This window comes from Phodopus roborovskii, unplaced genomic scaffold (assembly GCF_943737965.1).
Source record: "Phodopus roborovskii unplaced genomic scaffold, PHOROB, whole genome shotgun sequence".
In the NCBI taxonomy this organism is placed as follows: domain Eukaryota; kingdom Metazoa; phylum Chordata; class Mammalia; order Rodentia; family Cricetidae; genus Phodopus; species Phodopus roborovskii.
Window position 1 is genome coordinate 2,179,368 of NW_026126410.1, and position 14,238 is coordinate 2,193,605.

At 43.9% G+C, this 14,238-nt stretch overlaps 1 protein-coding gene across 11 annotated transcripts in view; it reads right to left on the reverse strand.

The window, feature by feature from the left end:
* Positions 1-2,331: 2,331 nt before the first annotated feature.
* Positions 2,332-14,238, reverse strand: part of Tenm3 (teneurin transmembrane protein 3) — a 1,243,671-nt gene continuing 1,231,764 nt past the window's right edge. For all 11 annotated transcript variants that reach the window (XM_051182423.1, XM_051182422.1, XM_051182421.1 and 8 more), the window contains 3 exons: positions 11,628-13,239; positions 8,628-8,758; positions 2,332-5,869 (listed from right to left, as the gene is read on the reverse strand). In XM_051182423.1, the coding sequence (XP_051038380.1) occupies positions 5,114-5,869; positions 8,628-8,758; positions 11,628-13,239 (2,499 nt within the window). In that variant the 3' untranslated portion in view covers positions 2,332-5,113. The remainder of the gene's footprint in view (positions 5,870-8,627; positions 8,759-11,627; positions 13,240-14,238) is intronic.

The window sequence follows — 14,238 nt, forward strand, 5'->3', positions numbered from 1 at the left end:
TTCAGCCTCCCCTCATGTCAAAGAACCTGCCATTTTACCTCTTTGGGCATTTATGTTCCCTTCACCTTCATAAAAGTCAACTTGCAAAAGTTTTAGCAACTTCCTTTTTGCCCAGCAGACCACTCAGTTCTATGAAGTGAGCTGAGTCAGATGGAAATAGCCATTGTGGGTGGAATTCTGGAAAGCTCTACACGTGTGCAAAACCTTGTGATCTCCCTTCCTAGTGCAGGCCGAATGCCGGTGGCCGTTCACAATTTTCCCTAGCAGGAAGACTGCAACCAAGCCACTCTCTTGCCCTACAAGTCACAATTTATACCTCTAATTTTAATTTTCCTCTGCTTAGATCCCAGAAGGATTTATTAAATTTGCTTTGTGGAGCCCATTAACTCTAAACTGAATAATGATGTTACTTTAGGCTCAGCATTGGTTTGTAGCAAATTCTCTATACACAGGGCTCTAGGAATTCTGTATTCCTCCATGACAGAATTTTAAGTCGGTTCATAAATGAAAAGGTTTACTCAATCTACCTAAAAGTTTATTAGTAATTAACTGACATCAAGAGACCATCGCTTGCAGAGGTAGTGAATAACAAATGAGAAAGTTGGCAACAGAGGATATTCATTATGTGGCCTGAATCAGAGGGTGGAAAATTCCAGCAGTGTATCAGTACCTCTTTGGTTCTCCTGCTTATTACTGTGGTTAAGGTGAGTAGGAACAACATAAATGACTTCTAATTTATTCTATGGCCTTGGTGGGATGACTTATGGAAAAATCTTGTCATTCATCTAGAAATGATGGGCATCCATTGACATTGCATGGGAGACTTGCTTCTCTGCACGAGGGAGTGAAGCTAGAAATATTGGCAGCTAGAAGGGAGCATAAAGCACACATCTGAATGACCTGTGCAAACAAGGGTGGTAACATCTCCAGAACCTTCTGGGGAATGCTATCAGGAGATTACATATGTCAGGAAGGGCTGCTACCTGACAGAGAATCTGCTCACTTTGGCTCCATCTCCTTCCACACTACTTGGACAACTCACTCAAATTTCTCCAAGTTCCTTCTCCCTCACCTTCTAGAATTTACTGCGTGGCTGTGGACTGGAGCGTTAGGCTGAGTTCACTTTTCTGCAGGACAGTATGATAGAGTTTGGGGATCTGTGGAAGGGGTATGATTTTGCTAAGCTGCCCTTCACGGCTTTCCAGAGGTCTTGCCTCACTCTTCAGGAGCCTAAATGTCATTCCATCCCTCCTGTGTTGGGTGGTGGCATTTCATGGATGCGCTGTGTCCTATAAGTATAGCAAGCTCCGAGGACTGCTCAGGTGGTGTTTGTCACAGAGCATGTCATGGATCAGTGCCTTCAGGATCCCTCTTCTGGACTCCTTTATTCCCAAAAGCATCTCCCTTAAAGAGGGGAGCCAGAGCCATTTACCAGGTGAGAGGAATGTCTGCATCTGGGCTCAGCTGAGACAAAAGAAAAGATGAACCTGGAGAGGAGTGGGCATGGCTAGGGCTTTGGAGGCAGGATCTTTCATCATCATTTCCTTTGAGGGCTCGAGGGTAATATGCAATGAGTGTAAACACAAATGCACACACCACTGTGGGAGTGGCACATCCGGTACCCAGGTCATTATCTAAAATTTGCTTCCACTAATGTCCCTGGAGAGGAAAGGTTGGAACACACGGTGTTTTTTTGTTTCTGAGCTCCTGTGTTTTGAGCATATTAAACTCTGATTTAAGAAACTAGGCCCTGTAGCCAAGTGGAGTGACCCGATTCCTCTAACATCCACAAGGTATCGAGTTGAGGTTGATGTAAAGCAAGCAAGGGAAATTCTGCCTTTTTCACACTAGAATCAAAGCCTTGGCCTGTCAACCTTGAATCGCAGAACAAAGCAAACCCTAATCAGTCGGTCTATATGTAGATTTAGACATCTCCAGGAGGCTCAGAACCTATCAGGCCCAACCTGATTATTCTAATCAAGTGTTTTAATTAAGCACACTCAATACCAGCATCACAGGAATGAGACCTGCTTTTCAGTAGTAATGGGTGAACCCCCGCCCCAATTGTGTTTGGCTTTGTGGAGGCATAACTAACAGTTTTCTACAGTAGGCCAGAGGAAGGTCCTCTGTGAAGGGCGCTCTTCCCAGCTGTCGTTTTGACACTAAATACAAGAACAAAACAGGAAGTCAAAACTGGTAATAAATGCTCTCATCAGTTGGGTCGCAGCTCAATCAGCACCCTGAGTTTTGCCTCCTTTTGTGTCCATGGCAAACATAAAGGCAATTCTGGCTAGTCCAAGATTTGAAAAAAAAAAAAAATATAAACACACACACATTGGGTTGGCTTTTATTGGAATGCCTAGATGCAATCTATAGTCATCAAGTTATGGAAAATTCAGGTCACATATAAAGTTAAGAAGGCAAATGAAAAGAACAATACAAATCAGACAAAAATTTACATCTCAAAATATCATGAAAGCATTTTGACTGGCTTTGCCTAAAATACTTTGAATATCAATTTCTTTTGTTTTTGTAAGCTAATTCTTGTCATTATACAGTCCCCCAACCTCCCTCCCCCCAACTCTTAGAAAAAGATCTCGTGTGTTTACATATTCCCCAAGGTCACTATTTCTTGTAAAAGCACGTCCAGACCACAAGCCTTTTTAGAAAGAAATAGGCTCATTATACGTACTAACAAGACACTAATTGGGTTGATTTGACTTCTTCTAAAATAAGCACCAGGAGACTCTCCAAATCTGTCATTTATTGGTGCCCCTGTAAAGACCAGTCCACGGTGAGAAGATGGTAAGAGTACAATTTCACTTCCGCCATGTGGTATGCTTTTCATGGCCAATACATCACAGACATTTCTGAGAATTTAGACTTGGAGCCTATTTCACCCAAAAGTACTTACAGCATGCTAAATGCAGTCCTGCCGACGTCCCAGTCAACAGAACTGCGAACACCTAAGTTAACAGTTAGAAAATAAAATGTCAAACAGAGCCATGTTTACGTGGTTTGAAATCTCATAGTTTTCTAAATTTGGGCTTCCTAGTACTTGCCAAAGGATTTCCAGGATAAAAAATATTAATGCTAATCTGTGCTTTCATTCTAATAAAATATCAGCATTCATTAGAAGATTAATTACTCCGGTAATCTCTACCACATACACAGCGACAGGAATAGCACTGAGACTGTAAATTCAGTAGCTATTTCGAAGCTTTCCCAGCCAATGTTCGATAACACGCCTACTGTGCAGTTTAGAGTATGTGATACATACAAAGCAGTTAGAAAATTATTTTCAATACATCACTTGAACCTTTATATTTACGACATGTTCACTTGCTATATTTATCACCATTATACATAGAGGAAAACAGTGCATACTATAGCTCAATGAACTGAGAAATATCTTCTAAAAATATTTTTTTTTTTTGTGTGTGTGTGTGTGGCTGAATTCAGTGCTCACGAAAGATTCGTCAGAGCGGCTGGGTTGGCACAAGAAGTGCAGGTGGTATCTGTGGTGGAACCCCAAGCTTGCAGTCAGGGGTACTGATGTCAGTTTCTTTCCTACACCACCCACCACCCCAGGCTTCCCCTGGCCAGCACAGGCTGCCACTCAAATAAGGCCCTGTGATGGTGGGGCCATGTGGGCTTACAGGAGCTTGCCTTCCTGATTGGTCCCACTTGCTGACCGAAGGGTCCAACTCCAAGACTCATGAGGGTGACCTTGTCAGGCTGGGTCCCCTGGCTCACTATTGCTCGGTGTCTGCTATCTCTCCTAGACATTAAGATACACGTTCATGGTTACCATGACATCAAAATCCTTCCCTCCCCACAAATGTTTCCGAGCATCAGATTGTGGTCTCTTCCCTCCATCCATCCATCGTGCAATGGAGCATTGAGGGACAATAATACAATATTACAAGCTCTGGTCAATTAAGTCAGCTTGACTTTTAGGGTCTAGAGAGGGTCAGAGAACCAGTTCTCCCCCTTGTGTTGTTTTTGGTTTGTTCCCCCTCCCCATATCTTCTGTCACATTCACCAGCCTTGGGTATCTACTGTGCCTCTTGATTGACCATGGTTGAGGACATTGGCTAGATGAGAAAGAGAAGGAAGAGAAAGGAGTTCTCTGATTAGCCACCCATTTAGGATTGCACAGTCCTATCCATCTACGTGATAGAAAGTTGCACATTGTTTTGTTTTGTTTTTTAACCTAATACAAAAATATTAACACTTCTGGACATTATAGGCATAAGTTGTTATATCTCTACAATATAATAAGTTATACTGTACAGTTATAACAGATAACAAAAGGTGCAATCCTTTTAAAAAAATCACACAGTTCACATGTTTTTATCGTTTTATTTTTAAGTATAAACTTTTTAAACACTTTACATAAATTAACTCCTCTGAGACTAATATTTGATGTACAGTAAATTGTAATTCATATAAAAATCCATAAACAACTTGTCTCACATAATTTACAAAAAAATCAGGGTTTCCTTTGCTTATCAGTGACAAGGATTCTATTTGTCAGTTTTTCCCTCCCAGGGTAAGCCATGTTAGTAAAATCCATTATTAAATCCCCGCCGAAGCAGACGTCCCTGGTGCCGATGTCCTTTTACAAAGCAGCACGGGAAAGCAGTTGGGTTCTATAAACAGTAACTTTGCCCCACATTTTAAAGTGAACAGATCTATGTATATCACATCCTAAGTAGAGATTACTTCCTGTAAGCAAAGGTCGACAATTCAGTAATATCTGGAAACATTGTACGCATTTTTTTTCTTTTTTCTTTTTAAAACCTTTCTTAAATACAGTGTCTCGAAGGGTACAGAGGGCCACGGCAAAACGTGGCCTCGTTAATGCTTTTTTTTTTTTCCTTCTTATACTTCCAGTCCAAATGAGTGCAGCGATATGCATATGTAAACATATTCTTTAAAGCCGATCACCTTTAAGGTCATTCAGAAAAAAGTTGTCTTTGTTTCTGGTTTGTGTCGCATGTGTGTCTGTGGTGTGTGTGTCTGCAGAGCAGTGTCGTTCTGGAAGGCTCTTTGGAGAGTCCGCTTCAGATTGTGCTACAGGAGACTCTGTGCAGGGGTGGCCCGGGGGTTACCTCTTGCCGATCTCGCTTTGTCGCAGGAACTGGATGTTATTGGCGCTGTCAGCCAGCTCAGGGTACTGTTCCACCGACAGTACGTAGTACCCATCATAGCCTTGCACCTTGCCGGCGCTCAGTAGCTGCCGCTTCTCGCCCTCCGTCCAGAGGCGCGCGCCCTCTTCGCCGTCGCGCACGCGCTGCTGTTCGCGCGCCCAGGCCCGGGCGAGAGCGCGCTGGCGAGCCTGCTCCAGGATGCGCGCCTTCTCCTCATCCAGCGTCATGCCGTAGCGCACGTGCAGCGCCAAAGCACCGAACTGCATCTCCACATCGGCGAACCTGCGAGTCCTGCCGTTTACCACTGTGGTAGACTGCGACACCGTCACATTGATGCCATTCTCCAGCGCCTTGCGGCCACTCGTCAGCCGCAGCGTGCCCAGGTCGCTCTCGGGCGTGGTGGTCTTGATGAAGTAGTGAGTGTCCTTACCCTCGATGGTGAAGTGTAGGTTCTCCAGGTAGAAGGCATTGTTGAGCACCGCGGCCACCTTGATGCAGTCCTCGTTGGCGATGTTGAGCACGTTGGTCTGCACACGCCCCTGGCTCACGGCTAGCATGACGCCCTTGCCGATGAGCGACTTGACTGTGGCAAACCACAGCCAGGACTGCTCACCGCCCGTCTTGCGTCTGCTCACCTGCACCTCGGCCATCTTCCCCAGGGACAGGAAAGCCTTGGCTTGCCTTGCCACTTGCTGCTGAACTCCAAAAATGGGCTGGAGAGCAAAATGCAAGAGGAGGGAGGTTAAAAGAACATCAGTTCCTGGTTGCTTGTTGACCCCAAAATAAAGCAGCCCCCCTCCCAGCACACACACTGTAAGCACTGCATTGGGGAGGTGGTGAGGGTTGGATCAGGAGATCAAGGACACCCTTGGCTACATATTAAGTTCGTTGTTATCATGAGCTATGTGAGATCCTACCTCCCAAAAAACAAAACAAAAACGAAAAACAAATCCCAAACAAGTACACACAAAAAACCAAACCAAACCCAAACCCAAACGCAACCAAGAAGCAAACAAAACAGGTCTGAGTGGCGGTGCAGAACCTTTATTGAAAGCTCCTGGGCTCTACAGGGATTAGAAGACCTACACAAGCCAGGATGGAATGGCATCTCCTTCCCTAATGGTGACTCTGCTAGTTTTGTTTTAAGATTTATTTATTTATTGTGAATAGTGTTCTTCCTGCATGTATCCCTGCAAGTCAGAACAGGGCATCAGATCTCATTACAGATGGTTGTGAGCTATCATGTGGTTGCTTCTGGACCTCTGGAAGAGCAGCCAGTACTCTTAACCACTGACCTATCTCTCCAGCACCCTGCTTCCTACCCCCACCCCTGCTATCTCTCTAGCACCCCTTCCCATTCTACTATTTTTTTTAAATGTTCAAAAAGAGAGTTTATTGGCTGGTGATTGGCTCATTGGGTAAAGGTGCCTACAGCCAAGCCTGACCAATATGTCCTCTGACCTCACACAGGTGCTGTTGAGTGGGGCATGTGTACACACACAGATTTTAAAAAATGCAATAAAGTATTTAAAGGACATTTACTCACATATTTTGGACAGCTTTTTTAGTTTCCAAGGCAGGCAAACTATTCATATTATTATCTTCCATCTTGTAATTCCTACATACTTTTTTCCTCAAACCACCCCACATGGGATAGCCAGTCCACCAGGTCCCAGCAGGAGATTTCTCCTGGGATTCTCAACAGAAAGCCACAGACAGAGGAAAAGGCTAGGGTCACAGGTTCTCATACACACAGAAATGCCAATGCTGTAAATCCTTGGTGCTTCCTGTCCTGCAGAACAGTTTGTGGCTGAGAGTCACCAGTGTAATTGCAGAGCAGGAATGCACAGGGATCATGGGCTATGGGCCATCTGGGTGTGAGCACTTAAATTTTAGAAAACAAGTATTTCACACAGATGCAGAGACAGACCCTGGACCATCTCCACTGGCAAACTGCTTGAAACTGGAGTATCCTAACCCAGCCATTTCTTATAGCAGCAGATATCTGGCCAAATGGAAACATCTGTTTCATTTGCAGTACTGAAAGAAAGCCCTTGCACTAGGAAGACTGCCTGGTGTCTTTACCCCTGATTCCCTACGCTGTTCTTATGGTGTACTTCTCTTGACAGAGAACTTGAGCCATATTGAAAGGCTGCCTAGGAAAAAAGGTTGGCAAATTCATTTGTACTGGCAGATTAAAGTGCTTTTGGACATGTTAAGTCATGGTTAGGACATGCATGTTTAAATGCATTAGGGGGCTTCAGTATGTCTTCATGGCATTTTGTCAGGGCAGATACATCTGCAAAGAGAAAAGTGAAGATGGGGATTGGAGAGGCTTGTGGGCTAAGGGCACATAGCTCTCGGAGAGGACCCAAGTTTGGTTCCCAGCATTGACACCTGGCAGCTCACAACTGCCTGTGGCTCCAGTTTCAGGGGATCCCATGCCCTCATCTGAATTTGAAGTCCAAGGGCAACTGCACTCATACATGCAAAAGTTAAAAAAAAAAAATGAGGAAGCAAAATGGATCCCAGACCCCAGATGCTTGATGGATTTTGTTTATTAAATAGATGCCACCTGAAACATAGGTGTGGTTTTTGTTGTTGTTATTGCTTTTTGTGCTAAGAAAGAAACTTTATCAGAAAAATGTACCTCTGAGCACTGGATATGCCATGTGTGTATTTGTGTGTTTTAATCATGATCACCTTTTTGTAGTCACGAAAGTGGTAGGGAATTTGCTCAAGGTGGGGATTAACTTTTCTAGGAACTTGGCACTTCTCTTATCATTAAGCCGTAACCCAATTTCTTGATCTCTAATTATTCTTGCTTTGAGCTAGAAGCCCTGGTGTTTTGTTGTGCATTCTTTTCTGAGCTCTGAGTGATGGGAATTTAAAGAGCCACTTCCTGACACAGCAGCTTTGATGTAACAATTTCCCATTCTGTTTCTTAGTTTATTTCTCACCACAGGGCCAGGCCTCCCGATCTGTTAGTTTCACGAAAATTCTATGAACACCCTGTCACAGACAGAGTCTTACTAGAGGACATTTTTATTTTTGCTTTTCTGCAAATGCTTTCCTGGTACTGTCCATGGGTTGCTAATTTGAAATCTGAATCCCTGTTCTCCTGTTTATCAAGTCTCACCTTCAGCTCCCAGGTGCAACAAATGCTTTTCCTGGGGTTCTCTGTAGAAGCCTTACACAAGAAATCACTTCTGCATTTTACTAAACCTTGATAGTGTATCTCCATGTTTTTATTAGCATCCCTAGAAACAGATTTGGCTTGTTCAACAGGCCCCTAGCATGCTGAACAGCAATGCAGCAGAAACCGTCAATTTTCCTTCCTCAAAAGTGTGAAAAAGACACAGAAAACCTGTTTCTGGTACAGTTTCACCAGGGTATTCAATGGGCTGTGGGTAAACAGGACACAAGTCTGCCATTCATCGCCTTCCCTTCGTTCTGCTTTCTGGTTCTTACCGGCACATCATCCCATTGCTGGCTCTTCACAAGCTCGTACGAAGGTTCTGTTAAATCGAATTTGGGAACAGGGAATCCAGGAATAGCATTGTGCAGATGGAAGCCAAATGTCACCAGCCAGCTGTTAACATCTGGAAGAAGACCACGCAGAGTCAAAGGTGTTAAGAATTTATTGGGCCCTTTCACAAATTTACATCCTTACCTTAAAGAAAAAAAATACCAATTTCACAAATATTCATTTCAAAAGGACCCCGAATCTGCCTTCCTCCTACCATTTTAAATCCGAGGTCTATTTTTAGACATGCAGACAGTAACTTCAATAACAGAACTATGGCAAATCCTGCAGAAAATGGAGAGTAATAGATACTCACTTAGACAGGATAGATAAACTGTCAGAAAAGCAAAATTGCATCCTGTGCAGGTAACAGTGATAAAAACAGCAATAGCAACACTCACAGCAGCGTGAGAATTCCAGACACAGATGCAGAAAACAAATGAAGTTCATGCTTAGGAAAGGTGGGTCTTAAGTAGAAGGTGTGTGATTAGCCTTCAAGAGTAATTGTGCAAAGACACTGGGACTTCCACAAGCCATTTTCTATTGGGGGCATAAAGCCCTAGATGGAGAGTATTAAAATGAGTTGATTCTCAACCAATAATGAATACAGGAAGCTGGCAACCCTGGCCAAGGGCACTGGTGCTCTGACTTCCATTAGCTTTGACTTCAAAGGTTCGATGTGCAATGGTGGAGACCAACTTTTGGGGGAAGAGAACATGGGAACCTTTAAGAGTGGTATTTTCAAACATTGTCACGTGACCCTGAAAGCCATTAAGCAAAGAATAAGGCTTTTCTTCCCTTCTGGAGGTTGTGATTTACAGAGCCACTCAGCAGGCTCGCCGCTTTATGAGTACGGTTGGGTGTAGATTATTTTATATATTAAGCACATTGCTGGAAAATTTGAAATTGCATTTCACCTAATATATTTTATGCCGTTCCATCTCTCTTTTGATGTTTTTTCTGAAAGTGCTGCAGTGGCATTCCGCATTCCCTGCAGTCCGTGTTGCTAGGAGAAGATGAATTCGGGAGCTGTGGGCTTTCCATTCTTTTAGTCAGCCCTTGTCAGCACCCCTCAAATAACCACTGGTAAACTGCTTGTCAGAATGATGGAGAGCTGCTTGCTTCCCATTTCCTTCTCTAGGGCACAAACTCTCACCTCATTGCCAGGCTGGCAGGTCCTTTGTCCAGGTGTCACATGGCTACAAAACCAGCGGGGGTTCTCTCTGTTAAATGGTGTGGCAGAGTGTATGTGGGGGGAAGTCCCTGCAGGGTTCACAGGGGATAGAAAGTGCTACCTTCCTGTGAGAGTGTCTACATGCTATAGGGAGGCCTTAAGTTTGGGGGGAAATTCTGTTACCCACGTGCTGATGAATTGAGGGCAGAGTTTCTTGTACCCTGAACAATGTGTGCTCACATGAAACCAGGAGTCTTTAGTTTTGAAAAGCACAGCCTATCAAGAGAATGGCATTTTGAATGTGAATACGGTCTGACAGAACACCACAGGGTGTTGCTGAGTCAGTGGTTGGTGAAGTTGAAGGAAGGGACTTACAGCTGGGCCCCTGGAAGGGAGTTAGGAAAAGCTCTGTGTTGTCTGGAAAGGGGTAGCATTTTTGACACTGGCCCTAAGAACCGAAAGGAGATCTTGGTGTGCTTCAAATACTGACTGGAAAGGAGGCAGGCTGATTGGGCTGCATGCAACACAAGCCAAAACACAGTAGAAAAAAAGCAAAACAACTAAAGAGAAAGAAAGAGCCCTTCCTCTGAGAAGCATATATTGAATTATGACATTATAAACCAGAGATGGAAGGCCAGAAGCAGGGGAAGCTAAAATTCTTGGAGAAAGCCAGTGGAAGACAATGTCAGTCCAGTATGGGGACCATAGCGAGACTTGTAAGGTCCTATCTGTGTTTTATCACATGCCTCTGTGGTAGCAGAAGTACAATCTGGTTCTTTAAATCTTCATTTCCAAAAGAGTCACAGGGATTACACCTTTAGAAAGGCCCTCACTCTGTGGCCTGGACATCACTCCACATTAGTAATAAAGATAATGTGGACATTAGCCAAAGACAGAGTGATTGACAGGGAGAAACTGCTCCATTACTGTCCTGAGGTGAAGGTGTGGAGGAGGATGTGAGGCATCTGTCAGGGATTATTTCCATTATAAATGTACATATGTATGGGGGGAACCCCTTGCAAGGTAGTTGCTATCTGATGCATAGTTCTACACTCTTGGATTTGATGCCACAGGCAGCCACTGCCAGTCCATTTCATTGTGAAGGCCATGGATCAGGTGCCAAATGCCTTTTTACCTGTGCACCCGCTGAAAGACTGGATTCTTGGAGTAGTACTGCTGGGAAGCATGTGGGAAGTCTTCACGTCCTTGTGGAATGCCCTTGAAGGGGATTATGGGATTCTGATCTCTTTTTCTGCCACCCCCTCCACTTCCTGGCTGCTAATATGACTGGTTTGCTACTTCATGCAGTCAACCTGCTACATGCTGTCTTGCTGCAGGTCTGAAACACCAGAGCTAATGGGACTCCCGAGCCCTGGGTCCTAACCAACCTTCCCTCTTTGATTATCTTGGACATTTTGTTGTGGTGACAGTGAACCAACATGGCAACCAGGACCAGGGGGAAAAATCAGACTATAAAGCTGCAGCACTGTAGCAGTTGGTGTTTCAGTTTCGGGACTCTGAATTTAGCGTGTTTTCTGCTCTCTGTATCTCTCCCTTCCTCAGATGATTGAATTCCGTGTCATTTCAGAAACCATGGCCTTGAGCATAGTCAGGCAGAGTAGGAAGTAACTGTATTTCATTTTCCCTTTGTGGTTTCTCTATGGATCCTTAGAGAAATGAATACATCCGAAAGGTCAATTCTAGTTACTTTGTGTATTAATCTAATGGTAATAGTAATTTAGCACTTGGAAAGAAAAAAAAAAGCCCTTACCTGTGATGTAGTCTTTCACATCATGGATTTTGCTTGCAGGGTTGTTATTCCGAAACATATACAGGTTAAACGGAGCCGGGTCCTTTCCAATCCTTTTCCAGATTTCAATATCTGGTGTTGTCCATCGTCCTGCCAAAATGTCATAATCTCTTTCTCCAAAGTGGATTAATTTGGTGAGTGGGTCATACAAGCCTCCATGGAATCCAATTACCAGCTGAAAGTCAATATTGGAGTCAAAGTAGATTTCGCCATAGGCAGTGTACTGAATCTGTTTCAGCATAAGCCCATTGCTACTAAACACAGCCAGTGGTGTCCCCGTGTTATCTGAGGCGATGTAGAACTCATCCCCACTGCTGATCTCCATGGCAAAAAGATGTCCTTGGAGATCGTAGTAGAGGGAAGTGATTTCTGAACTGGAATGGTTATAGACATGAGTAATCCTAGTGGGGTATGTCAGGTCAGCATAAAAAAACTGAAGGTGTTGTCCCAGGCTGGTTTTGCTGGAAACACGCCGTCCCAGGCCATCATACCTATAGATCACTGTCCAGCCACTGCCTTTACTGTAAACTCGAGTCAGAAGCCCCTTGGAGCTGTATTCAAAGATTTCTGTGCCTCTCTGACGAAGGAAGCCATCTTCATCCAACCGGTACTGAACATCGCCCAGACGTGTGATTCTGTCCCGAAGGTCGTATCGAAGAGGCGTCAAGCGTGCGCTGCTGCTGGGATTCAGCAGGTGGAGGTTTCCATTCAGGTCGTAGTTGTACCTCCACATGATCTTTTCATTTAGGTAAACTGTTTGGAGCTGTCCATCAACATCATATTCATAAGCATATTTGGTAGTGTTGGCAAAGGGCCCTATTTTAATCTCTCTCTTGGTTACCCGGCCCATATTATCATATTGAATTGTAATCCAGTACATGAGTGACCTGAATATCTCATATTGAATCTCCTTGATGCGGCCATGAGCATCAAAGTGTTTCGTATAAGTCATTACGGCAGTGGAAATGATCTGGTTGATGTCATAGTATATAACTCCAAATTTTCCAAACTGCTCAACTTTGCCAGAAATGTCATCAAACTGGTATAGATCAATGGGCAGTGGAGTTTCATTGATGACACCCTGCATGCTGGTCACTCGAAAGCTGTTGTCATAGCTATAGTCAAATCTTGCATTTACCATTCCGTCTTCACTAAAGCGGAAAATCTGTCTGTCAATCAAGGGGCCAATTTGCCTGTATCTAATGGTGCAAATAAAACCATCACTCTGAAGGTTTACTGTTTTTAGGACCCCTGCTGTTTCATCATAGGTAAAACTGACTCTTGTGCTATCGTATAAAATTTCTGATAGCCTGGTCTGCCTTCTATACTTGAATAAGACCCTCCGACTTGTTCCCAGGAAAGCTGTTTGCAAAAGCAGCCCTTCCTCATTGTAGTCCGTGATGATAGAGGCATTGCTTTCTGGGGGGTTGTAGATATTGCGGTAGTAGCCAATGGACCGGATGGTCTGCATGGTGTGGCGAGCCACACTGGGCATGGTGATGGCAGAGAGGCGGTCCCACATATCGTATTCAAAGATGTACTGCCGCTGGCTATGGAGCAGGAGAACCATGGACTGTAAAGAGAACAGAGGCTGTTATCCAGGGTTTATGAAATGGGGAGGGAGGGCACAAGAGCAGATTTAGTGACCACAAACACATAGGAACATTCTGCCTGAGAAAATGGTTTTCATTTTAATTGAGTTATCCTTGACCTTACACGGTGTTAATGATTCCTGCCTAATTTGCTTGGATGCTTAATTGTGAAGGGTTCTGCAATTAGTGGCTTAAGATCCATAATGTGCTACTTGTCATGATTGTGCCATTCTTTTTCCAGGCATTCCCAGCCAACCAGCAGATTGTCAATGGATTTGGAGAAGTCATAATGCAGGCACAAACTAAGCTGGTTTAAAGACAGTATTTCAAGGGGAAAAAAGCCGGGGGGGGGGATGCAATCCTATCTATAATTAGCAATTATTTAGGAAGGTGGCCCTTTCCCCTCATTTGATTGAAGAGCTATTCAAATCTGGGTTTAATTTCTTGTGTATTTGGGGGAGGAACAAAGCCAAAATATTATTTATGAAGAAGAGGTACAAAATTAGCCTAAAATGGATAATGTGCCCATAAAGCATCAATGTCAACAAACAGGGCCAAATCAGCCACACAGAGAGTCAGAGTTGTAAATGCACTTCACAGAAATATGGATTTAGACATGGTGTCTAGATCTGGGCTCTGTATAGACAACTCTAATATTTTGACAATCCCTTTTGCAGACACCAAATCTGAATTGCACTTCAGGAACTACAATAATGGTTTCTGGGCATTGTGGGCAAATGTTGGTATTAAATTATGAAGGAAAAAACATACAAATAAAAATAATATATACTCCCCCACCCAGGTCACTACAGAAAGATAACTGACATTGACTTATCGAACCAATAGAAGAGAAGGTCAACTCTGAGGTTGCCCGACTAAGACTCAACTGTAATGCAGGCCTGGAGTGGTTTTTCCTGCGATACAGCTTCTTCTGACCCCTGTTAAAAAACAGGGCGGATAGTGAGGTGGGAGCCCCTGGG